A 27976-nucleotide genomic window follows, 5' to 3' on the forward strand; every position below is an offset into this window, starting at 1 on the left:
TTTATCCTCATCAGTTGGAATGTCCTCAACTTAACTTCATTATTTTGGGTGATAAAGAAAATTCTTTGCAGATTCCTAATCACATTTTTGAAGGGGCAAAAAATTTAAAAGTTTTAGTTTTGATGAGAGCAAGTCTCCCACTTCCTTCATCCCTTTCACTTCTTCAGAACCTCCAGACATTGGCTTTGCTTGAGTGCGAGTCAGAAGACTTGGCTTTAATTGGAGAATTGAAGAATTTGAAAGCTCTTGTCCTAGTTGATTCCGAGATTAAGAAGTTACCCATAGGATTAAGGCAATTGACTCAGCTTCAATTGTTGGATTTGAGAAGGTGCACCGAACTTGAAGCCATTCCATCAAATGTATTATCAAATTTAAAAAATTTAGAAGAAATACACATGAATCGGAGCTTTAATCAATGGCAGGTTGGCGGAGAAATTACAGAAAGAAGCAATGCTAGAGTCTCAGAGTTGGATCATTTATTACACTTGACCACATTATGTATACATATTCCGAATCCCAATATTATACCAAATGCCTTACTTTTTGATAAGTTGGTAAGATATGAAATATTAATAGGCCCTAATTGGGATTGGGATAGTAATAGTCGTGTTGAGTTTGAAATCTCAAGAACATTGAAAATTGACCTTGATAGAAGCTTACAAGAAGAGGATGGAATTAAAATTTTATTGAAAAGTTGCGAATATCTCACTTTGGCTCCTGGGAAGGGTATTAAAAATATTCTTTCTGAAGTTGATAAGGAAGGTTTTCCACGATTGAAGCATCTTTATGTTCAAAACAGTGTTGAGATTCAATACATCATTGATTCGATATGTGTTGCCTTTCCGGTTTTAGAGTTACTTTCTCTAGTCAATATGACCAATTTGGAAAATATATGCCAAAACCAACTTGCAATGGGGTCTTTCCACAACTTGAGAAAGTTAAAAATAAGAAAATGTGATAATTTGGTATTTGTCTTCTCCCCAACCTTGCTCAGATGCTTTTCGAAACTCCAAGAAATAGAGATTGAGGATTGCAAGGTAATGAGTGCAATTGTTGCAGAGGAAAGAAATCATGGGATACAGGTCAATGATGACATCACTACAGATACAATTGACTTCCCTCAATTGCGTTCTTTAAATCTGAAAAGATTACCAAATTTAAAGGGCTTTTGTTCTAATGTTGATTCTCAACCACTTTTCAACAAAAAGGTATTGTTATGACTTATGATTTAATATCCTCTACAGATTGTGATAACTTTCACACATACACATTTCAGTGTTGAGCATTATACTAAAAGTTGAGCATGAATTTGACTGTCACTTGTATGGAAATTACTTGCTAGTTATTCATTATTGCAAAGTCAAATCCCTTATATATCATGATTATGACTTTCATTTTGATGGAAAGTATTGATTCTATTAACATCATTTACTTCCCACAAATTACTAGATTGATGTAATTTGCTTACGAAATTTCCTTATGAGGGAATATGTTAGACAAACACATATCACACCAATCTTCTTATTAGTCAACAATTGATTTTCTTTGTGCATGTCAAATTACTTCAATCATGCCCTTTTTATTTCCTTACTTAACTTATTTGATCATTTGTAATATAATTAGAATGTTTAAATTAGTTTGTTTAATTACTAGTGTTAAGGTCCAAACTAAGTTTGTTAACCATAGAAATCTAGAGGGAAATTGTATATATATTTTTATTGCCGTTTTAAGCTTCAATAAAACTAAAACTACCCCCATTTTCAACTCTCATTCTTGTGAAAAAAAAAAAAACAAACAAACAAACAAATCGGGTTGGGTCGGGTGCCCATTACCCAACAGGACGGGAAGAGAAAATTGTTGCTAAAGTGGTTTGGGTATGAGTGCAGACATTAAAATCAGATGCAATGGGTTTGTGCTGGTGGGGTTGCAATGTGGCACACTACCACTAATCATCGTTTGGGATACACCAAAATTGGTCTTTATTCTTTAGAATCTCTGAGCTAAATAATTTGCCCCAAAGCGAGATTTTACTTAAAGAAATTCAATTGATTTTTTTTTTATCCTCGAAGCAATATTGTCATCTAAATTTTGTGAGCACAGACATCACATTTTAGAAAGAACTTGAAGAAATGAACCTACTGTTTGCCACTCAAATCTCTCTTCATTAAAAGGCTGGTTTTTTTTCCCGTTTCCCCCTTTCTTTTATTAGTTTCTTCCATGTTCTACTTGCTTCGTGGGTTTTTGGAATATAATTTAATTAACTTTTCTCATGTTTGTCTTTATGTCTTATTCTCAACATAAATCTTCTTCTTCTTTGGGTAATATAAAGGTATGTTATTGACTCACTCAATAAATATGTGAGAATTGTAGGTTGCATTTTCTAACTTGGAGAATCTACACATCGATGCCATATATAAGCTGAAGATGTTGTGGCACAATCAACTCGATTCAGACTCTTTTTGCAAGCTAAAACAATTGCGTGTTGATGACTGTGAAAATCTAATAAACATTTTTCAGCCTAATATCTTGAGCAGACTCCAGAATCTTGAAGATTTGCAGATAAGAAATTGCAATTTATTAGAAGAGGTATTTGAAGTTCGAGGGAAAAATGTTGATGAAAGATGTGATATGGTGGTATCCACTCAGTTCAAAGTCTTGAAGTTCATCAATCTACCGAATCTTAAGCATGTATGGTCTTCATGTCCCCAAGCAATTTTAACATTTCAAGATCTGCATGAAGTTGAAGTTTCTAACTGTAAAAGTATGAAAAGTCTCTTTCCAGCTTCAGTGGCCAAAAGTCTTAAACAACTTAAGAAGCTAAAAATACACGATTGTGGATTGGAGGAAATTGCTGCTATGGAAGAAGGATTGGAAACAGTGACTAAGTTTGTGTTCCCACAACTAGTCTCTCTAAGTCTTCAATTGATGCCTGACCTCAAGTGTTTCTATCCAGGAAAACACACTATAGAGTGGCCATCACTGAAACAGTTGATGATACTCAAATGCGACAAAGTGAAGATTGTTGCTTTGAATGAATTAAGCTTCCCAAATACAGATGGGTTGGGCCATGTTCGGGTTCAGCAGCCCTTTTTCCAGATGGAAAAGGTATGGACTTGTACTTGTTTCTTTGTTGACATGGATATGATAATTATATTAAAATAATCCGAAATACTTGAAATTGAAATTTATATTTAGAAAAATGATTAATTGCTCTCAGAGCATGGTGACATGGTGCTCCCTCATTTCACATCTATGATGGACCCCACTATGAACCTAATTAGTGGGATCCAACATAAATGTGAAAGAAATAAGCACTACATCATTGTTGCTCTGTAATACCTAATAATTATTCATTTATTTAAAACCTACTTCAGAATATTGTCATATCATATCTTCTTCAACTCGTATAATAAATAAAATTATATATAAATATAACCATAATAAATACATATGAATAATTACTATAGTAAATATCAAATTTCATATGTAGAAAAAATTACAATTTATTATTATAAAATTACAATATAAGGTAAAGTACTATTTCGGTCTATAAACTTTATCCAAAGTTTTTTTTTTTATCCCTAAAATTTAAAAAGTTTTTTTTTTCATCCTTAACTTTGTAAAGAGTCTTTTTTTTTTTTTTTTAATACTTTAGAGACAAAAATAGGGATGAAAAAAAACTTTTTTCCAATAGTTTAGTGATCTAAAAAATCTTTTTTAAAATTTAAGGACCAAAAGTAAAACATTTTTAGTATGTTTAGAGACAAAAAACAAAGTTTTCAATAGATTAAAGAAGAAAAAACAAACATTTTAAAGTATAGGGATGAAAAATTGATAAAATTTAGGACCAAAATAATATTTTACCTTATAGTATATTATTATAGAAGCCTAGGTTATGGCTTTGCCATTTGTGAAATATAAAGCTTCCAACACTCGACATATGGCGAATTTCTACATTCATTTAGATGAGTTGGACAAATAATGCCACATGGCAAATAATAATTGGTACACATAATTTTATTGACAACATAATTGTTGTGTCAACAATAAATAAGTATCTGTGGGGTCATAAAGCCCAGTGACACACATCCACCTTACATACTGGGCCTGAGGCCCATGTCGAGGTCCAGAATCGTGTATGAAGAAGACAGGGGTAATCATCGCGACCCAGAAAACCGTGTCGAGGACAACGCTGTCCTTGGCTAGCAAAAGCCGAGGTAGAAGAAAATTGATTTACCGACAAAGACAATCTTCCAAAGCACCTCAAGGAAAAAGATAGGTATAGAAAGTAAGCACACTAGAGCATGGCGGTAGAGCAATTCCAGGAAAAGCTGTTGTCTCCACATTAAATGCTCCACAACTAACACTCTAACCGCATTAATGTGGAAATGATACCGAGCAATGGCATTTCAGACTCACAGCTACTACCTAAGAGCTTTGGGAGGAGGTTGATGTGACAAAGACCAACAACATCAAATCCGATCTGCACATGTACGGTGAAGATGAGGAAGGAAAGTAGTACATAAGGAAGAAGGAGCCCTAAGGAAAGGGATCGGATTTTTGACTAGAAGACACACTGTAGTGATCTAAACTAACTTTGTAACCATTATCATTGTCACTCAAGAAATATATAAGTTGAAGTTCCTCGGAACAGTGCCGAGGACCGAATTGCTTGCTTAAAGTCCATATTTGTTTTACTTGTTCATCCTTTAAATCATCTCCAACTATTGTTACACTTATTAAAGCCTAGTTCTTCCATTCACTCTCTACAAATTTATTGTATTGGGCTTACTGGACTTGAATTCACTTATCCCTTAGGAAAGTGCTCAAACCCAGTCCCTACAATTGGCGCCGTTTGTGGGAAGGAACTTATGTGTTAGTGAGTGCAATGGTTAAACATGGTAGGATCAAGTCCACACCAAGAAAACCCACACCAAGCAAATCCCCAACGGACAGAACCCGTAGGGTCTTAGCGACAGAGTAATTTTCCTGACCCTGAACAAAATCGGGAGAATGAAAGGAATCGAGAGGGGAGTGTGCATACCACCCAGACGAGCAAAAGCCACTCCCAGGTTGGCAGTCGCGTATCCCAAAGACAAAACAACAAACAAGCCATGCAGCAGGAGATAGATTACTTGAAAAAGAAACTGCGCCATGCACAGCGGAGGCAATCTCCTTCCGGTTCTAACATATCCTCTAATGATGAAGAGGACGGCAATTACAGATAGAGATCAAGAACTCCTCCAAGCGAGACCTTCTCTTATAAAGACGAGCACCATCATAGACGAAAACAAAAGGGCCCATCTAGTAGGGGTCTGGGTAATGATGCCATGAGTAAAGCTCTGGATCAGATCTCTAAGTCACCCTTCATACGCATTATAGAAGGGGCTAGGCTACCTCGGCGGTTCCATCAACCTACGTTCACCGTTTATAATGGTCGAACGGATCCTGTAGAGCATGTGAGCCAGTTTAATCAGAGAATGGTCGTCCACTCCAAGAACGAAGCTTTGATGTGCAAGGTTTTCCCGTCCAGCCTAGGACATGTAGCGATGAGGTGGTTCAACGGCTTGAAGACGAACTCCATAGATTCCTATAAGCAGCTTACCCAAGCCTTTGGCTCTCACTTCATTATGAACAGCAGGGCTCCTTGGCCTCTGAGCTCGTTGTTGTCATTATCCATGCATAAGGGAGAAACTCTGAAAGCATACTTGGACAGATATTGAGAAATGTACAATGAGATGGATGGCAACTTTGATGACGTCGCCATCAGCACTTTTAAAAGCAGTTTCCCAACTGAGCACGGCTTGAGAAAATCCTTGACTGGCAAGCTTGTCATCAGTGTATGTCAACTTATGGACCGGATTGACAAATACAAAAAGGGAGAAGAGGACCAGCTACAAGGGAAAGGAAAGGAGGAGTGATTTTAGGTCAGACTGATACAACGATAACCATTCAAGGAGAGATTTCACAAGGCAATCCGGATCAACCAATATGCAGATGGTTAACGTCGTATTCAGAGAACCAGTACATCAAGTTTTGGAGAAAATCAAGAATGAGCCATTCTTTAAGTGGCTGAATAAGATGGCTGGAGACTCCATGAAGCGCAATCAGAGTTTGTATTGTCAATACCACCAAGACCACGGACATACTATAGAAGACTGCAGGAAACCTTTGGAACTACCTTGATCAGCTGGTCCGAGAAAGGAAACTGAGGCACCTCTTGCATCCTTCTAGTGGCCATCAAGGCCAGGTAAACCAAGAGCCCCGGAGAGACACTTCCTTAAGACCACCATAGGAATGATAAGCGTAATCTTTGCCGCTCCGGGGAGGACGGGCTTATGCCCTACTAGGGTGATGTCTGTAGGTCGACTACCCGCCGATAACTCTGGCCCAGAACCAAAAAGACCCAAAGTGTATCCTCATCCGGTCTTGGGTTTCTCTAAGGAAGACAAAATTGGAACCATCCAACCCCACAACTATGCGTTGGTAATCACTCTTCGGATTGGGGGTTACGACGTAAAAAGGGTAATGGTAGATGGTGGTAGTGGGGCCGAGATCATGTACCCCGATCTCTATAAGGGGCTGAAGCTGAGACCGAAAGACTTGACGTCCTACAGCTCCCCCTTGTTGAATTTTGACAGGAAGATGGTCATGCAAAGGGCCAGATTAGACTACCTGTGCAAACCAGCCCAGAGATAGTGGAGGCTAACTTCATTGTAGTGGATACTTACTCCCTTTACATTGCCATTGTAGCCAGACCTTGGCTTCATACCCTAGGAGCTGTTGCCTCCACCCTACATCAGAAAGTGAAGTTCCCTTCCGAGAGCCAGGTCCTGAAAATTCGAGGTTGCCTGGCTATGGCGAGAGAATGCCTGGTGTCTGCTATCTCACATCGGCCTAAAGTAGAGTCCTCGGCCCATGTTGAAGAAAGCTCATAGCAATCAATGACCCCGGCATTGCCTATTATTGCACCAGCCGAGGAAGCAAAATGTGAGGATTTAGAAAAGGTGATCATTGGCGATGACCCGTAGAGGTTCTTCTAGGTGGGATCTTAACTACCCCCTGGGGAAAAGGAGTGATTGATAGGGTTCCTCAGAGAAAACATTGATTTGTTCGCATAGGACGCCTATGATGCCCCAGGAATTTATCCGAACTTCATTTGCCACCACTTAAATGTAAATCCATTAGCCACTCCCAAAAAACAACCACCTCGACGCTCATACAAGGAGCACCCTAACGCTATCAGGGACAAGGTGAGAAAGCTTAAACAAGCTAGGGCTATCAAGGAGGTGTCCTACCCTGAGTGGTTGGCTAACACTGTGGTTGTAAAAAAGAAGAGTGGGAAGTGGCAAATTTGTGTGGACTTCATAGACTTAAACAAGGCATATCCAAAAGACCCGTTCCCCATGCCTCAGATAAACCAGTTAGTGGATGCAACTGTAGGCCACCCTCGGATGAGTTTCTTAGATGCCTTTCAAGGTTATCATCAAATACCACTAGCCCTGGATGATCAAGAAAAAACGGCATTCGTGACTCCTATTGGAAATTACCACTACAAAGTGATGCCATTTGGTTTGAAGAATGCGGGGTCTACCTACCAAAGGATGATGACTAGAATGTTTGAGCCACAGTTGGGCAAAAGTATTGAAGTCTACATAGACGACATGGTGGTAAAGAGCAAAATGATGTCTGAGCACGTGGGAGACCTCGGAGTCATTTTTGACATCTTAAGGAAACACAAACTGCATCTCAATGCCTCTAAGTGCTCATTTAGTGTCAGGTCTAGCAAATTTTTGGGCTATATGGTAACTTATAGGGGAATTGAGGTAAGCCCAAATCAGATCAAACCAATTCACAATCTGCAGCCTCCTCGAAATCCCAAAGAAGTCCAGAGACTCACTGGAATGATCGCAGCCTTGAATCGGTTTATTTCCAGATCTGCGGATAGGTGCGAGCCATTTTACCTCCTGATGAATAAATGGAAAGGATTTGAATGGTCTGAGGATTACACTTTAGCCTTCCAGCAACTTAAGGAATACCTATCCCAGCCACCTATCATGTCTAGCCCTGAGGCCGACGAGGTTTTGTTCGCCTACATCGTGGTGGCCCCTCATGCTGTAAGCTTGGTGTTGATACGAATTGATGGTGGCATACAACGGCTAGTCTATTATGTGAGGCAATTTTGGCAACGATACCATTGGAGAAGGCAATTTTAGCAGTAGTGCATGCCACGCGAAAACTCCCTCATTACTTTCAAACGCATACAGCTGTTGTTCTAACTCAGCTTCCACTTAAGTCTGTACTCCGAAGCGCCGATTACACGGGAAGAATTGCTATGTGGAGCACAGTTCTAGGAGCTTTCGATATCAAATACATGCCCCGGACCTCCATCAAGGGCCAAGTCCTCGCTGATTTAATAGCTGAATTTGCCGAACCCCCCGATAGAAATAAAAGCAGAGGAGCAAAACATGGGTGAAAAATCGATTGGCACAATTTCCGTTCAAGGACCCTCACACTGGAAAATGTACGTTGATGGCGCAACTAACCAAAGCGGGTCTAGAGTGAGGCTAGTTCTAATATCCCCTGAGAAGATTACCATAGAGAAATCGTTAAGACTAGGATTCTCAGCCACAAACAACGAAGCCGAATATGAGGCTTTATTGCAAGGAATGGCCATGGTACAGAAAATGGGGGGAAAGGCAGTGGAAGCGTTCTCGGACTCGAGATTGGTTGTGGGCCAAGTGAAGGGCGAGCTATAAGCCAGAGATGTGAGAATGCAAAAGTACTTGAGTCAGGTCAGGTGCTTGCAATAGGATTTTGAATTCTTTGACTTATCACATGTCTCTAGGAGTGGAAACATGCACGCAGATTCATTGGCCACTCTTGCCACCTCCTTGGCGCAGGGTTTACCTCGGATCATCCTTGTGAAGGACTTGTGCAGAGCAGATGGAGTCAAGCAGGACGTGGTTTGGATCCATCAAGTCAGAGTGGGTTCAAGTTGGATGGATCCTATAGTGAGCTTTCTTAAAGATGACATACTACTTGAAGAGAAATCAAAAGCTAAGAAAGTGTGAAGAAAAGCTCTTCGGTTCTAGCTATTCGAGGATCACAAATTGTACAAGCGCTCCTATTCTGGGCCGTATTTGCTATGTATACATCCCGAAGCATCAGAATTGCTGCTCGAGGAGTTGCATGAAGGAATTTGTGGGAGTCACACATGAGGAAGATCTCTATCCCACAGAGCCATCATTCAAGGATATTGGTGGCCGGGTATGCACAAGGAAGCCCAAGAATACGTCAAGAAGTGTGATCAATGCCAGAGATTTGCTCCGAACATCCACCAACCAGGAGGGGTCCTCAATCCTCTCTCCAGTCCGTGGCCGTTTGCTCAGTGAGGCTTGGATATTGTAGGCCCTTTTCCCCAAAGTAGTAGGAAATAGGAGATACCTATTGGTCGGCACAGACTATTTCACCAAATGGGTCGAAGCCGAGCCCTTGGCCAACATCAGGAATGTAGATGCTAAGAAGTTTATCTGGAAGAACATCGTCACTCGATTTGGGGTCCCTTATACCCTCATCTCAGACAACGGTCTTCAGTTTGATAGCAAGGCCTTTAGGAGATACTGTTGTGACCTGGGAATTACAAACAGGTATTCCACTCCAACCTACCTCCAAGGAAATGGACAAGCCGAGGCTGTTAATAAGGTCATAGTCAATGGGTTGAAAAAGAGATTGGATGATGCGAAGGGAAGATAGGTGGAAGAACTGCCACACGTCCTATAGACATATCAGACTACACCACATCGGTTAACAGAAGAGACTCCATTTTCCATGACTTATGGGGCCGAGGCTGTCATCCTTCTAGAAACAAGCTTCCCAACATTAAGGACGAGTAGCTTCACTCCGCGCAACAACAATGAACTGCTATGGAAAAGTTTGGACTTAATTTAAAAGAGAAGAGAAAAGGCAATGATCCAACTAGCCTATTACCACCAGAAACTCAAGCAAGGGTATGATGCCAATGTGAAGCTACGACCATTAGCACCAGGGGACTTGGTGCTGAGAAAAGTTTTGGGTAATGCCAAGAACTCAGCCTAGGGAAAGCTAGGGCCTAACTATGAAGGACCATATCGCATCACTTCAGTAGCAGGAATAGGTGCATATCATTTAGAAGACTTAGATGAGAAAGCTGTACTCCGCCCATGGAATGTAAATAACCTAAGAAGGTATTATTATTAATGAAAGCAGTTTTGTTTGCACTCTGATTTATTACTAATAACTTTTGGCAACTATTTAAGTATTAGACAGAACCAAGGTCTTGCATGGCTCCTCGGACCACAAACTTTGGGGAAACTAATAACTTTTGGCAACTATTTAAGTATTAGACAGAACCAAGGTCTTGCATGGCCCTTCGGACCACAAACCTTGGGGAAACTAATAACTTTTGGTGACTATTTAAGTATTAGACAGAACCAAGGTCTTGCATGGCTCCTCGAACCACAAACCTTGGGGAAACTAATAACTTTTGGCAACTATTTAAAGTATTAGACAGAACCAAGGTCTTGCATGGATCCTCGGACCACAAACCTTAGGGAAACTAATAACTTTTGGCAACTATTTAAGTATTAGACAGAACCAAGGTCTTGCATGGCTCCTCGGACCACAAACCTTGGGGAAACTAATAACTTTTAGTGACCATCTAAGTGTTAAACAGAACCAAGGCATTGCAGGGATCCTCGGACCACAAGCCTTGAGGAAATTAACTACTTTAGACATTTATCTAAGTGATAAGCAGGACCCTAAATGGAGCCTGGCTCCTCGGATCACCTGCCTTGTCCTTATTCAAGAAAGATGTAAACAAATGTCCTTCCATGAGCATCACTTAAAACATTTCAAGGTACACTAGGCCTATCTTTCGTTTATAGTCAATACTATTGTGTCTCCCTGAGGTCAATGAGTTTCTAAAAAATCTCCATTTGCATATCCTGCCATAATGTATGTGCCCAGAAGTTGGAGTTTTTTCTTTTCATAAATACTGTGAATTTAGCATCTCTAATCCATTGTGGTAACCAATTCAGAAGGTATGGGATCTACATTATAAACCTAAATTCTCTTATGGTCCACCCAATAAAAGTGAAAGATGAGTTACACTACTAGGATTACTCAAATGTTAATAAGAACACGAATCACACAAACAAAGAGCCTTATCATCAAAGGAAGTGCACACATTTCATTACAAAAAGGCAGTTTCATTACAAAAATTCAAGTACATTTACCAAAAAAAAAAAAAAATGACAACAGCAACATAAATAAACAGACATAGCCAATTTCTTCAGCTTTATAGTCAACTTGTCCTTAGAAGGTTGTTGAGAGGCTGTGTCCAAGGCTTCAAAACCCTGGCTCGGAGGAGTGACTTTGAGAGGCATAGCAAGGGAGGCCAAAACTAACTCCGTTTTCTCAGGAGCCTCCTTCTCAGCAAGGGGAGCTTGCGAGTCAGCAGGAGGCTTCATCACATCTTGGGGTACTTCCTGGTCAATAATTTTCTCTTTTCCTAGCACCCCAGGACGCTCAGTCTCCTCGGCAGGTGTGCCAAGAGGAATTGGAGCATTGGTGGCACTATCTTGACCTACCTCTGCCGCTTCGGGGACAGTATCAACTTCAGAACTGGTGGGAGCAGACTCTCGGAGAGCCGGGGGGTAATACACATTCTCTGCTCTCCTAAGTTCAGACGAAGCCTCAACCCCAGCCTGATTGAGGGCTTTAACCCAAACTTAGGAGCAGTAGAGCCTGCATACCCTTGGCACTTGGGCTCTGAGATTGGTCTCAATCTTAGCCACCCCAATCTCGTAAGCTTCCTGCTCGGCCCGCTCTTTGGTCTCTTCTACCAGTTTCCTAGCCTTTTCTGCCTCCGCACAAGCTGACACTACCTCGTCCCTGGCTTTCTCCATGGAGTCCTTGGCTTTCTTTGCACCTGCTAACTTTTTCTTCAAGGAGTCAATCTGCCCTTTGGCAGCAGCCAATTGGTCCTCGGCCTTGCGAAGGAGCAGCCTCTGGTCTTCAGCTTACTTCTGAGCGCTCTCTAAAACCGAGTCCGCACTCCTCCTCGCCCTCTCCTCGTCCTTCAATTTATTCCTCAGGTCCTATGTAAATTGGTCGGCAATGTTAAAGGCTTCTACAACCGCAACACTCCTATTCCTCTCGTCTTCTAGCTACCTGCTACAGTTGGAGGCTATCTCCTTTGCCCTGAACAGCCTAAAAAAGAGATCAAATGCAAGGTAAACAGGGAACAAAGGAAAAAAAAAAAAAAAAAAAAAAAAAAGAGGCTAACTAATTAAACTAAGTTGGAAACCTTACCATGCCCAAGTACCTCTTGAGGTTGAGGAAAACCTCCTACCTCCTAAAGGATCGCAGCTCGGCCATGTCCGAAGGCAGCAGCAGAGCACTCTCCAAAGCATCGGCCACATGGCTGCCGGTGCCTTCCTAGAAGTCCCTGATGGAAGCATTGTCCATTAGAGGAGCCCCATTAAGCATTGAAGCCGAGAGCTAGGCTTGGGGCTCAGGCAGAGGATCGACCCTCTTCTCAAGTCCCTTGTGCCCAGCCTTTTGTTGCTTGGCAGCTCGCTGGGCATCCTCTTCTGGTGCAGGGTGTGGCCTCTCAGCTTCTACCGCCTCTTTGCCCTTTGACTCCCTTTTGCGTTTGGGGTCGGAGGGCTTAGGTCTCGACGGTAGGGTTGACTTGGGAGGAGGAGGAGGAAGTTTGGATGGAGCAGGAGGGAGCTTCCTCTGAGAAGAGGAAGGGGGTTTGCTCTGAGCTGCTCTCCTTTGTGTCCCCTTCCTCGGCTGGGACTCTATCAAATCTAGCAAACTTGTACTTTGCCTCCTTTGAATGCCCATATCGTCTTCAAAAAGGTTTTCTGCCGAAGGGAAGTCTTCTTCAGTGTAGCTTGGATCGCTGAGATCACCAAAAGGGTCCTCATATGACTAAGCTCAGTTGAACACCTCAAATTCGTCCTCGGACGAACCTACCTCAACGACTTCTTCTTCTTTCTCTATTTTTTCTTCCTCTTCTATTACCACTAGATGAGAAGAGGAAAAGCCAACCAAGGGTATGCCCTCCGGAACTGAAGCACCCTTAGGGAGCAGAAACCCCTCAACGGCAACACTGATCCTATGGAGACGTGGATCATAGGCCTTGATAACACACTTTGGCACTTGGAAGGCACGAGAGATAGGCGTATACCTTAGTATCAGGTTTGCCGCCCTGAGCTGATTGTCATCCTCGTTCACAAACACCTCGGCCTTGAGGATGTAGTCCAAGCTCTCCTTGTTAACCAAACTGAAATTTGGTTCGATGGCACCTCTGTTTGCAGAACCATAAAAAGTAAAGGGTTAGAGGCCAAACCACACAAATCATGATAAAGTAGTGAACAAGTTCTACTCCTATCTCTAGAGCCCCACCTAGTTGCCTCTCTTCCGTTGGGCAAGAGATGCCATTATGCCACTCCTCGGACACGATCAAAAAATCCTTGTTTAGCCCCTTACTAGACTTAGGAAGGCATTGTATGAGCCTGATCTCAAGTTGCCTTGTTTTCAGGTAGTACCCCTTCCCCTTCGGGTGGTGAAGGTTATAGACCCAATTCACATCGTGATGGGTCAACCATAGCCCAATTTTCTCATTTAAGGCGTCTACACACCCTAGTATCCTGAAGAAGTTTGGGACGCACTGAGTGGGGGCTAGCCTAACAAACCTAAGGTAATCCCTCATCACCGGCCCCATAGGGATTCTCACGCCACCTTCTATTAAGGCAATCATGGGAATCACCACCTCACCTACTTGCCTTAGAAAATGCCATTCATCCTCCTCACAATATTTCAGGCCCACATTGGGTGGAATCCTGTAGTCAGCCCTAAATATTTCCATCCCTTCCTCAGAATCTACCAAACTCTTAAATCTACCCATCCCCAAGAAAAGTTCAGAGAAACTAAAGAAAGTCGGGAAAAGAGGCAAAGGAAGAAAGACACAGGAAAAGGAAAGTAAAGAAAATATGAAAAGTTTGGAAATAACTTACAAGAATGAGGAAAGTGTCCTTGGACAGGCTTTTGAAGAGACATGAATGAGTAAGAAGGATTGGTAGATTCAACGTATGTGCGTAGGAGCTCTTGAATGCAAAGGTAATTTGGGCAAATTGATTTAAATGGGTATTTATACCCAAATCGAAGTAGCAACAGGAGTTTTCCCACTCATGATTTGGAAAAAATCTCCATCGTTGGATCGCCATCGCACCGTAGAACGTGGGGGACAACTAGCCGCAGGAATTTAATAAGAGCACGCTCCAAATACCGAAGCGTCAGGAACATGCCTTGGGCAATTAAAAATGCACTGACGCCAGCAGAAGACAAGACATAACAAGCCCAAGATACGCCCGAGGACATCAAAATCCTCTTTTCTGTCCGAGGGGCCAGATAGCAGAATTTTGAGGGGCTATTGTGGGGTCATAAAGCCCAGTGACATACATCCACCTTTCGTACTGGGCCTGAGGCCCATGCTGAGGTCCATAATTGTGTATGAAGAAGACAGTGGTAATTAGGGGTGTTCGCGGTGCGGTGCGGTGCAGTTTTGGGTCATTTTTAGCACCGTACTTTGCGGTGCGGTTTAGCTAAAACCATAACTGCAACGCATCTTATTTTTGCGGTCACATGTGCGGTGCGGTGTGGTGCGGTGCGATTTAAAGTTTAGCGAAAACCATAACCGCACCGCACTTCATTTTTGCGGTCACATATGCGGTGCGGTGTATAAGATGCGGTTTGAATGATTTGAAATCAGTATATATTTCAAATTTTGGGCTTTTTCTACCCAGCTCAAAACTAATTTTTCCCTTTATTTTGGTCCAAGTTTTAAACTATTGAGCTAGTTTTTTTTTTTTTTTTTTTTTGGGCTGGCTTTCTTAATCAACACTTGCTAGGGTTATCAAACTTTTTTTTTTTTTTGAAAACTGGGGTTATTAAACTGTTAATAATATATTTAATATAAAAAATAATTAAATATATTAATATATAGAGAGGGTGCGGTGCGGTGCGGTTTGTGCGGTTTTCTTATTATAAAACCGCAAACCGCACTGCACCATGCGGTGTGGTGCGGTGCGGTGCACTATTACTTGCGGTGCGGTGCGGTTATGCTATTTTGCAGGTGGTTTTGGTGCGGTTTTTGCGGTTTGTGCAGTTTGGTGAACACCCCTAGTGGTAATCATCGCGACCCAGAAAACCGTGCCGAGGACAATGCTGTCCTCGGCTAGCAAAAGCCGAGGTAGAAGAAAATTGATTTACCGACAAAGACAATCTTCCAAAGCACCTTAAGGAAAAAGATAGGTACAGAAAGTAAGCACACTGGAGCATGGCGGTAAAGTAATTCCAGGAAAAGCTGATGCCTCCATATTAAATGCTCCACAACTAACACTCTGGCTGCATTAATTTGCTCCATTTTTCCTCAATTCTTTCATTAGTTTGCTCCATGTTGTACTAGCGTCGTGGTTTTTTAGAATATAATTTAATATTAACTTTTCCCATGTTTGTCTCTGTCTTATAACCAACCTAAATAATCTTCATTCTCAAAAAAAAAAAAAAAAAAAAAAAAAAAAAAAAAAAAAAAAAAAAAAAAAAAACTTAAATCTTCTGTTTCTCAATTATTTTGGTAATATAAAGGTATGTTACTGACTCACTCAATAAATATGTGAGAACTGTAGGTTGCATTTTCTAATTTGGAGAATATATGCATCAGTGACAAAGATAACCTGAAGATGTTGTGGCACAATTATCAACTCGTTCCAGATTCCTTTTGCAAACTAAAAAAGTTAGGCATTGCAAGATGTAAAAATCTAATGAACATTTTTCCGCCTAATATGTTGAGAAGACTCCAAAATCTTGAAAATTTGGAGATAAGGGATTGCAATTCGGTAGAAGAGGTATTTGACATTAGGGGGGTAAATGTTGATGAAATATGTGATACGATATCCAATAAGTTGAGAGTCCTGACGCTATTCAATCTTCCAAAGCTTAAGCATGTATGGAGTTTGGATCTCCAAGCAATTTTGATATTTCAAAATCTACATACTATTAAAGTTTCTAACTGTAAAAGTCTGAAAAGTCTTTTTCCAGTCTCAGTGGCCAAAAATCTTGAACAACTTCAGTGGCTAGAAATATTCGATTGTGGATTGGAGGAAATTGTTGCTATGGAAGAAGGATTGGAAACAGTGACTAAGTTTGTGTTCCCAAGACTATTCTCTCTATGTCTTTTTTCGTTACCTGAACTCAAGTGTTTCTATCCAGGAAAACACACTTCAGAATGGCCATCACTAAATTATTTGTGCATATCTGAATGCAACAAAGTAAAGATTTTTGCATCAAATGAATTAAGCTTCTCAGATACAAACGAGTTGGGCCATCATGTTCCAGTTCAGCAACCCCTTTTTCTGATTGAAAAGGTATGGACATGTACTTGTTTATTTGTTAATATATATATATATAAGCATATAACACTTTGTGTAATTATCCAAAAATTAAAACTAATACTATAACAATTTGTTAATCAATAAGTCTAGGTACACAAATAATTCCACCAAAATGTTTGAATATTTTCTTTTCTTTTTTTTGTTAAACCACGTTAAAATATTTGAATTGTATAGCTTTTATACTTGATGGACATTGTTCGGTTGACATTTTTTTTTTCTTCCTTTTGGGGTGCTTTTGAACTGCTCCATTTATTATTATTATTATTATTATTATTATTATTATTATTATTTTTCAATTTCTTTCGGTTACGTGCTTTTAATTTTTCCTACATTAAATATGCTTCCCCCCTACCCCACGCCCTTAAATGTGCACCACCTTGTCCTTGGTACAATCATTTTTTTTTTTTTTACACGTTACACCACCAATTTTTACATCTATCCTAACATGCAGTACAATCAAAACCCTTCCTTTCAGGTTCTCCAAAAAAAAAAAAAAAAAAAAAAAAAAAAAAAAAAAAAAAAAAAAAAAAAAAGAAAGAAAGAGGAAGAAGAAGAAAAGACTTCCTCTATTAAAAATGACTTCTTTCTTTCCTTTTTTTTATTTTTTTTGGTTAAAGTGCACCACCACTCCTAAAATGGCTCTCCATTATTATTATTATTTTTTTTTTACTCTTTCTTTTTGAATATATCATAATTTTTGTTGTTATTGTAAAATTATTATTAAAATATTGTGGACGTAATATTTATTTTATTATTATTATTTTTTCATATGAAGGTTGAGAGCTTACTAAGGGTTAGGTAGGGATAAAATATACAAAGGGAGAAAAAATTAGTATAGGGGAAATCATGCATTTCAATCATGTGAGTTAAGGTTAATTAACTCATACCAGTTGAACTATTTCAAACTCATTGCATTAGAGACTATTGTTTAGAGTAGATGTTATACTAGTACTAATATAATCAATTGTTAAAAAATATCCCAAATAACTTTATAAAAATTTGTGACCACTTAATCATTTCTCATTATGTGATTTAAAGCCAGTTCATACAATATATAGAATCTCTTACCTAAATAATTTGCCCTAAACTCACGAGATCTTACAGAAGCAAATCAATCAATTCAATTGATTCTCAAAAATAAAATTAAAAATCAAACAATTCAATTGTTTTTGTTTTTATTATTTTGGTTATCTGAATTTCGAGAGTACAGCCATCACATTTTATAAAGAATTGAACTTGAAGAAACTAACCTCTGTACTCCCATAGAATTTCTCTTCAATTGAAGGGTGGTTTGTTTCTTTTTTCCTCAATGCTTTCATTAGTTTGCTCCATGTTGTACTAGCCACGTGGTTTTGTAGATTACAATTTAATTTTAAGCTTTCCCATGTCTCTCTCTATTTCTTATTCCCAACATAAATCTTCTTTTTCTCAATTATTTGGGAATATAAAGGCTATGTTATTGACTCAGTCAATAAATATGTGAGAACTGTAGGTTGCATTTCCTAACTTGGAGTATATACACATCACTTTCATGGATAACCTGAAGATGTTGTGGCACAATCATCAACTTGTACCAGATTCCTTTTGCAAACTAAAAAAGTTGCTTGTTGGCGGATGTAAAAATCTAATTAACATTTTTCCGCCTAATATGTTGAGAAGACTCCAAAATCTTGAAGAATTGAAGATAGGGAATTGCAATTATGTAGAAGAGGTATTTGAAATTAGAGAGGTAAATGTTGATGAAATTTGTGATACGGTATCCACTCAGTTGAGAGTCCTGTGGTTATTCAATCTTCCAAAGCTTAAGCATGTATGGAGTTTGGATCTCCAAGCAATTTTGAAATTTCAAAATCTACGGACTGTTGAAGTTTTTAATTGTAAAATTCTGAAAAGTCTTTTTCCGGTCTCGGTGGCCAAGAGTCTTGAACAAATTGAGAGTCTAACAATACATGGTTGTGGATTGGAGGAAATTGTTGCTCTGGAAGAAGGAATGGAAACAACAATTAAATTTGTGTTCCCACGAATAACCTCTCTATATCTTGAATCACTGCCTGAACTCAAGTATTTTTATCCAGGAAAACACACTTTAGAGTGGCCATCGTTGAAAAGGTTGAGGATAAAGAATTGTGACAAAGTGAAGATGATTGCTTCGAATGAGTTAAGCTTCCAAGAAAGAGATGAGTTGGGGCATCATGTTCAGATTCAGCAGCCCCTCTTTCCAATTGAAAAGGTATGGATTTGTACTTGTCTCTTTGTTAACATGTATATGACACTAGCTAGTGTAATTATTATAAAATAATCAAAAAACTAAATTTAATAACAATTTTTTAATACTAAAATGACTAGTGGGACTACATATAAATAGTTCAATTAGGTTATCTATAAAAAACTTTAAAAAAAAAAAAAAAAGTAGTAGGATTAGGAGCCCAGTTTCCAGCTGTACCATAGCTATGTTGAAGCTATACCAACCAAGGTAGTCAATACCATATCGGTACCGGCTAGTATGTACCGTACTGGTATGTATACCAGTATCGAAACATCAACGTTTCGTACTAATTTAAATACCGGCCGGTACAGAAAAAAGTTTTTTTATTTTTTATTTTTTTATAAGTTTTGTAATTTTTAAATTTTTAAATTTTTGTTAGGGTAAAATGGTAACTTATTTGTATTAACTTATTAATATTATTTGTTTTCTTAGTATGTAATGGTAACTTTTAAGCTTTTTATTTTTTATATTGTGTGTGTGTTTTTTTTTTAATTGATACTAAAGTCTAAAACCATGAATAATTACTTCTGAATTGAGGAAATGTTTTATGGTAAACTTTTATATTTATTATAATATATATATACACACACACACATACATACATACATACATACATATATATATATATATATATATAAAATAGTGGAAAACTCGAAACGGTACACCGGTATTGACCGGTATCCGAAATATATCGTACTGCTAGCCAAACCGGCACAGCATCCGGTACAGTTTGACTCCCTTGATACGAACTAACAAGTAAATGTTCATAATAAGAAATTAGATACATTGGATAGGTTCATTGCTACCTTAACGATATTTTTCAGATTTCTTTTTTGGAAAATGAAGGACATAATTGAGATATCCAACTGACTAAAACCTTATATGAAATCATCTTCTTTAAAACTAATTAGGGTATCATTTTTGTGTTTGATAATTTATATAGAGAAGCCTTTCATTTTACTAGTCAATAGATAATTTTCAAATTAATTATGGTTGGTAGGTCGGATTCCATATTATTGTTTAATTTTCTAAACTTTTATTTGAGTTTGGTTCTAAAATAATTTCAGAATTTTGGGTTTGACTAATATATGTTTTGCTGATCTCGTGATAGTTTCAAATTTTTTGTTTCAGTTTATTAAAAAAGTTGTTGATGCATATGAATTAGGGGACAATTTTGATGGGTATCTCAACCCATTCTACCCATAATTTTGCATATGATTTGTCACATGTTGGGTTTAGACCACTATCAAATATGATTATTAATCACATTTAAGGCCAAGTTGATTATTAGATTTATTATGAATAGCCTTTAAAAATAAGATAAACATCAATAGCATGCATAGAGTGGAAAAGTAAAAAAAAAAAAACATATGTTATTTTTATGATTGAGGAAAAAACCTGTAAAACAAACTAATTACACAGGAAAAACTTTGGAGGACTTGACCTTATCAATCCCGGGGTGAACAGGTCCACTATTAAATAAATGTTTACAGACTAGATAACTCTATTCTTTGTAAACTTAACTATAGTTATCAAACTAAGTTCTGAGATCCACAGACATCTCTGATAGCAATTCACTACAATGTGAACCTCTAATCCTTGAATGCAATATTCCCTTGAAGATTAGATTCAACACCTTTGATGACTAATTTGTAGCAACTTTAGATTCATCAATTTTGATTGTATGAGAATGAACACTGGTAGCAGTAAGCATTAGTGGCGGCTCTAGATTTTTTTTTCTATGGGGTTCAATAAGAAGATGAATCTTGAGTAGGAGAAGAATCTTGCAGTCTACATGGTTTTCTTATGACAAATTTGTTCATAGTACTAGCAAGATTATAAAAGATAAACTATAAGTTCATTTGGTATATTGTTTCTTAATATAATGAACATATTAATTATAGAAGGAAGTTGGAAGGGGGGAAGTAAGAGCCGGGTTCAAGTCTCTAGAAAGAAGCTTAACACACATATATACTTAGATTAGACTAGAATAGGAAATCAATCTCAGATTAAAAATATAAAAAATACAATAAACATATTAATTATTGTTGTTAAGTGAACTTTAATTATTATTGCTTATAATGTTTTTATCTATTAGTTTATATGTTTACTCTTCACAATTCTTTTATTTAACAATTCAACTCAACTTTGACAACTATTGGTGTTTGTAATTATATTAAGAAAACTTTTGTTGTGTTAACTTTTGCTTTTGTCTTCATTCAATCACTCCCTTGTTCTATATGCCTCTTGTCTAATGTTTTTATATTTATTTTTTTAGAATCACTCATTGTCTAATTGTTTAATTGTCTTTTAGTATTAACATTCGCTAATCACTGATGAATTGACTAGCCCATGCCTCAGTACCCATTAAACAAACAAGAAATTAAGAACACATATAAAATTAGCTATTCCATTCACAAATTCAGTCAGAAGTATAAATCAATTGTAACTTTAATTTGCAAGAATAGATTGTTAATAGGATCATAGTCAAACTAATTTCAGTTGGACTTAAAAAAGATTTAAGGTCAAGGACTTGAGATGTGCTATGTTCACAACAAATTCTATGTGGTAGGTTGTTACAATTCTAATTTTAATCCACCACAAAAATTACTATTTTGCCTATTCTTGTAATAGCTATTAACAACCTGTTTCTTAGGATTTGTTGTGAAAATGTTATGTACATATCATTTCTCTAGAGACTCAAGGTGTTCAAAATTTTATTTAAGAAGGTCAAACAAAAGAAATTTTTTTTTCCTTTGCAAGCTCTTGGAGTTCATTTGAACACCCTAGACTAAAGCTAATGCCACCCCTAGTAGGCACAAAATCGTTTAGATCTCAAATGAGTAGCTCCAAAGTTCCTAAAAACGTTTGTTAGGGTTTTCTTTAAATATTGAGTAAAATAGATTTGAAACCCAAATCACTTGATGGTCCGCTAGGCTAAAAATCCATTTTAGTGAAAACACATTTCGATTAATCAAAACTATAAGTTTTTGATCAGTTGAAATGAATCGAATTTTCATCCTTGCACACTGAGAAACAAAACCTTGAGCACCTATCTTAACATACCTATAAACTCTAAAGACTATAACAAGACAAATTATGATTCACATGTTTGCTCATATAAACTAAGATATTTAAATCCTAACATCATATTTTGTTGGTTATTTTTGTCTTTGGCTTAAAATTTTTCTTGTAGGTTCCAACTACTTCAACGAATAAAGTCTATTATAAAAAAAAAAAAAAAAAAAGATCTAGGTCAAAATTCCACACACACAAAAAATCACTAGGTGTCTTGACTTGATAATAAGAAACTATAATAATGCAATCAATACTATAAATTGAAATCTATCATATCTAAAAATTTTAAATAAATAAATAAATAAATAAAAAAGGTAAAAAATTCAACTTTTAAACACACCTTTAAAACCACAACTGGCAAACTCTAGTTGAATTGGATCTTTTTTACTTTTTATATTTCCTTTAAAAAAAAAAAAAAAACACATTGTGCATATTTGTACTCAAAACTTTTGTGCGTGAGCAATTTTGTTTGAAACGAAATCCCCCAAGTTGCATATTATGCCTCTCTCACATACAGATCAGTAATTCATTTGTGGGGTTTACTCCAGTGTGAGATGGTGTTATATGCAATCATTACACGCTGAAGGGGATAAAACCCAAGGTAGATAGACCCAATTAATTGAGTCAATTGTAAGCAACGGAGTTAAGAAAAGGGACGGTCTAAACAGACTGACAGACAAATAACTGGTGGAAGGGATCATGTCCCGAATGGAAGGGCAGGAAAGACGGACGAACTCTCCGTAGTGGATGGAGTCCAACAAGACGGACACAAGGGAGACGGGTAGCAAGGACACATGTCACCTACGTGGTCTAAGTGGTCTCCAAGGAACCTCATATGGAAATATATTGTACCCTATGACTAACCCTAATCAACGAAGTCTTTACAAAGAAAGGATCCCGCAAAATACGTGTATTAATGAGGATCTTCCCCAGGAGGAAACACCTTCTCCATCAAGAAACGAAGGTTGGCTCTACACTACTATAAAAACCCAAAACCCAAGAAATCGAGGGATGCATAATTTACCCCAGCTCTGGCACTCTAAAGTTGTAAAAGTTCTCTAACTTAACTTTGGAGGGTATTTGGCTGGTACCACACCGGTACTCTCTGTGAGGTCTTCTCTTTCTTTATTTCGCAGGTTTTTGTCTCAAGCACGTGAGGATTGTGCAACTTACTGACGATTTTTGGCATCATCACACAAGATAATCAATCATGACATAGTATCTGACTTTAGAAAATCATATATAATATTAGTATCTGATGTAAGAAAATCATATATAAGCAATCGCCCCACGACCTCCCCAAAATCATATATAATATTATCTGATGTTAAATTGCCCCTAATAACACATACATAAAGCCCCTTTACTCGAAGAAAGAAACAACTATCATCATACTAGTTTTTGTCTTTTCATAGTGGGTGCACCCCTGTTTGGTTAGAGTATTGGGGTTTTTTGTTTTCAAAACAATGTGAAAACAATCATCAAAAAATTAAATTCAAAATTTGTTTTCCAATTACAAAAAAGTGTGTTTGTCACCATGTTTTCAAGTTAGTTTTTTAAGTACTGAAAACACAAAAAGAAAGAAATCTTGCAATACCCAAATGGATTCATCAACACACCCAGCACCATTTTTTTTTCAACGCACCTAAACCAAAACCTCCCCTCTTATCTTAATGAAATCACTTTCTACCTAATTAGATTTTAGGTAATCTCTAAGAGACCAATGAGACACTACCACTCACCACCTAATCTCTTTTGTTTCTAGAGAAGTACTATGTCCATAACATTTTCACAACAAATCATAAGTGATTAGTTGTTATTAGTTCAAATTTGAACCAAACACTAAGATTACTTTTTTACCCCAACTATAACAACCAGTAACAACCTGCCACTTAAAATTTGTTGTAAAAATATTGTGAAAATGTAATGAACATATCATTTCTCTTTAATTTTTATTCATTTTAAAATTAATCATATCAAAATCCTAAACCCCATTTCTTCTACAAGTCCATCAGACAGCATGTTGAAGTGTTTCCACATGTTCAGGCATAAAAGACAGAGCATCCTTAACCCTGCAACATTTGCACCGAACTCATCAAGTCACACGATGACTCTAGAAGTACGCCAACATAGACTTTGCTTGTCGATGGACTCGCTAACAATCACAGTATCATAGAGATTTGTATGAAAATAACATATCATAGTATTGTGTACCTGTTTTGTTATTCATACCCATTATTATTTTTCCAATTTAATTATACTTTCAATTTTTTCATTTAATCTCCCCCAATTGAGTTGATATCCTAACTTTGCCACTGGTTAGATACATTCGATCCCTACTTGAAATAGTTGGGAATATTATCCTAAACTTGCTTAGAGAACACTAACTTTTCCTTTCTTTTGTTCAATGCTTTGATCTTTCTCAGGATACATTGTCTAACTTGGAAGAATTGAAATTAAATTGGGATGATACCATAAATCAGGCATATGATCGATTAAAAACACAGTTCTCTTGCAAACTAAAAGTCCTCGGGCTGTACAACAAAGATAGGTCAACAGCATTCCCTTGGGTATTTGTTCAAGGATTGTACAATCTTAAGGAGCTTCACATCTCTAATTTTTTCTTGGAAGAAATTTGTCCATGTGGAATTGTCGATAACGAAGGACAATATGCTGAGATGTTCGAACGTTTGACAACTTTACATCTATCTAAAATGCCCAAGTTGATGCATTTGTGGAAGGAAAACTCTCAACAAGGTAGGGGCATTCAAAATTTGGAGTCTCTACATGTATCATATTGCGGCAAATTAAAAAATTTAGTACCATCCTCAATGTGTTTACGAAATTTATACACTTTGAAAGTATCGGAATGTCATGGGTTGATTAGTTTAGCAACTTCCTCAACCGTCAAAAGTTTGGTCCAACTCAAAGAATTGAGTTTATTTGGATGCAAAAGAATGAGAGAAATAGTCACAAACGAGGGAGAAGGTGACGCAGGAGATGAGATTTGTTTCAATCAATTGAAATATTTGTGGCTTTATGATTTACCCACTCTGGGAAGCTTCTTCCACTTGGATAATCGCACCATAAAATTCCCGTCAATGGAATCTCTATATGTGGCCCGATGCCCGGAATTGAAGATCTTCTCTAATGGAGTCCTAAGCATGCAGAAGCTAGAGCGTGTTGAACTGGACGGAAACTATTGGTCGGCATACCAAAGAGGACTGTTCCCGGTGGAAGATGTGAATACCTTCATAAAAAGATGTTGGGAGAAAAACAATGATCCATGCTTAAGACAACTATTCACTCAGAAGGTATGTTGACTATGTTCTCACGTTTTTATTTTATGTAATTCTTAAAAGCATTTTTGTTTGGAGTTAACACAAGGAAAGTGACATGATGCGACCCAATGGTCACATATCCTAAATTCCCAGGTAACATAACGTTAATCTATATATATCTAAAAGCTGAAGCGTAGCATTTATTGTTACTACGCTTCTGTTAAGCCACCTCATCCTCCACGTCATTGCCACATCATTATTTTTTTTCATATTTATTTTTTACCTTTAATTTTTTTAACAATATTATATATATATATATATATAAATTGGCTTTACAAATTCATCTTAGGCTGTTTTAACTTTACATATTCACCTACTTTAATTTTGATATTATAACTTAGTATTGCCTATACATATTTCTCTTAGACAGTTTTAACTTTACATATAATTTTGTCTATTTATCTTCCTTTATTTTGACTTTTCTTATTCTCATCTTCTTACTATAAATTTGTTACTCTCTCCCATTTTATGTATACTTTCCCACACAAAAAGGTTATTTCTCACCCTCCCTCCCTCTCTCTCTCTCTCACTCTCTCATTTTTTGCTGGATTTTTTTTATGAGGTTTGTACTCCCATTGTTTTATTATTGACTAATTTATATGTGTTATTTGATGCAAGTATTTGTTTTATCATTTTATTTACAACACAAAATAGTTTTAATGTTGTTGACCAGATTTAGGGAAAAATCATATTATAATATGTCCATATTTTGTGTTGTTGACAAGTTTTAGTTTATTTGAAAAACAGCAGGATAGTTTAGACAATACAATGAAGAACATTTAATGTAGTTGAAAAAGATGGTATTTGTGCAATTTCCTTTCATTATTTGTAAATATTTTGTTTAACAAATTAGCAGCAAATTGTTATGTCTCTATTATATGATATTTTTAGATGCTTGAGTAATTGTTTGAAGCATTTACAAATATTTTGTATTGTTCATATTCCTTATCTCATTTGTGTATTCTTTGAGATTTTTAAGAAAAAAAAAATCAATTTTGTGTTTAAAATTATTTATTTATCTACTCATTTTTCATATGTTGGATTAGGTGTTAGATTAGATTATGATAGTATTAACACAATACTTCTTATTTTTACAAAAAAAAAAATTCTCTAAATTTCCCTTTTGTACTCTTGGTTACATCATTATATATAAAGTTATAACCAACACTTTTTTTCTTGGGAATAATGACATATTTCTATTGTGTCACTTCAAAATCTTATTAAAAATTTTGAATTTGATTATGCATTAGATATTTGGCTTGATCACATCATGATTGAAATGTTTTACATATTCGGAAGAAGAAGTTTGACTTTGATGTGATTTTTATTTTTCCCTTTCTCTTTTTGAATTGTAATTTTTGTTGATTTTTTTTATAAGTTTTTTGGTGTTTTTGATTGTATTGTAGATACAATTGGATTTGAAAAAGTTTTTTTTTTTAAACTTGAAAAAGTTTATTTTTTTAAACTAAAAAAAAAAAAATCATATTTTATATACTTTTTAATGATACACAAAATGTTATAAATAATTTTTATTAAAAAATTAATATTTTTACTACTTTTGAATTCTCATGAAAAATTGTATTGCTTTCATTTTGGTACGAAAATATTATATATATTACATCTGTGATTATTCCTATAATAAATGAAAATATGATTATGAAATACATTATTATTTATTAAATTAGTCTAAACTGCAAAAAATAAATTTAATGAGATCATCCTAAAAATATTATCACGCGGAGCACGCGGGTCCACGACTAGTAATATATAATATGTATACTTGCAATTGTTAGTGTGCATTTGACATGACTTAATTTTGTCAGCTTATTTTATTATTCGGTTTATTTTTGCTACTATTTATGAGTTTCACAATATTTTTTGGTACTATTTATGGGTTCCATTATACTATTTCAGCTAACTTTTACTTTTATTTACAGTACTTCCAACAAAAAGTTTTCAGTTTCAGCAAAATAAATAAATCCTAAACAGACTCTCAATAATCTTTTTCACTGATGGTCGTTAAAAGGTGCAATGCACTGGAACGTGAATTCAACTAGTTTTAAATTAGTTTATTTAATATTGAGTTAGTTTATACATTAAAACAAAAGTGAATTCAACTGGTTTTAAATTAAAAGATCTTATTTTTGTTCTTGAGGAATTTGGTTAGAAAAGACTTGATATTTGTTCTTGTGCTTGTTGGATCTTCTAACTTAGGTATCAATTGCATTTATTATTGTATATAAGAATGAGATTGTTGATTAGATCATGATCTAGTGTTATGTTGTTTTGGGATTAATTTTCTCTTTCATATCTTTATTTTTATGGATTAGTTTTCGTTTGGGGCATTAATTTGAACCTCTTTTATTGCAGATCAATACAAGCACAAGTGAAGCCAGAGAGGAAAATGATGTTGATGACTTGGAGGATGACTCAGTGTAAGATTCAAGTAAGGGGAGACAAGAAAACGCTGGTGATAGCTTTGGAGGATGACTCAATAAGATTCAAGTGAAAATGGAGAGAAAAATATTTAAAATGACTTCGAGAATGACTCAAAAGAAGATTGATCTTTTAATTTATTAATGATTGATTTCTAGAACAATATAACTTTTATTGTTGAACGAGTGATGTAGTGTTTTTTGTTTTTGGTTGTGATGTTAGAGTTGTAGACATTATTGGATGGATCAAAAAGTTTGCCTTAATGAATTGGTGTGTTATGGATAAGTATGAGACTCATAGACTCATAGTAGCTTTGTCATGGTGCTTTGGAGCTAAGACAAGGCGATTAT

The 27976-nt window shown here is 36.7% G+C and overlaps 2 protein-coding genes across 7 annotated transcripts in view; both read left to right on the top strand.

The window, feature by feature from the left end:
• On the top strand, nucleotides 1-27911 carry LOC126698786 (uncharacterized). The gene is made up of 6 exons (XM_050396227.1): nucleotides 1-1208; nucleotides 2371-3105; nucleotides 15741-16478; nucleotides 17998-18735; nucleotides 24276-25163; nucleotides 27561-27911. Exons 1-6 carry the CDS (start codon nucleotides 123-125, stop codon nucleotides 27627-27629), a joined length of 4254 nt encoding a protein of 1417 aa, XP_050252184.1. The 5' UTR covers nucleotides 1-122; the 3' UTR covers nucleotides 27630-27911.
• Nucleotides 1-27976, top strand: part of LOC126698785 (probable disease resistance protein At4g27220) — a 171541-nt gene that overhangs the window by 37068 nt on the left and 106497 nt on the right. The gene's annotated exons all lie outside the window — the stretch shown is intronic.

Source organism: Quercus robur, chromosome 9 (assembly GCF_932294415.1).
Source record: "Quercus robur chromosome 9, dhQueRobu3.1, whole genome shotgun sequence".
Classification (NCBI taxonomy): domain Eukaryota; kingdom Viridiplantae; phylum Streptophyta; class Magnoliopsida; order Fagales; family Fagaceae; genus Quercus; species Quercus robur.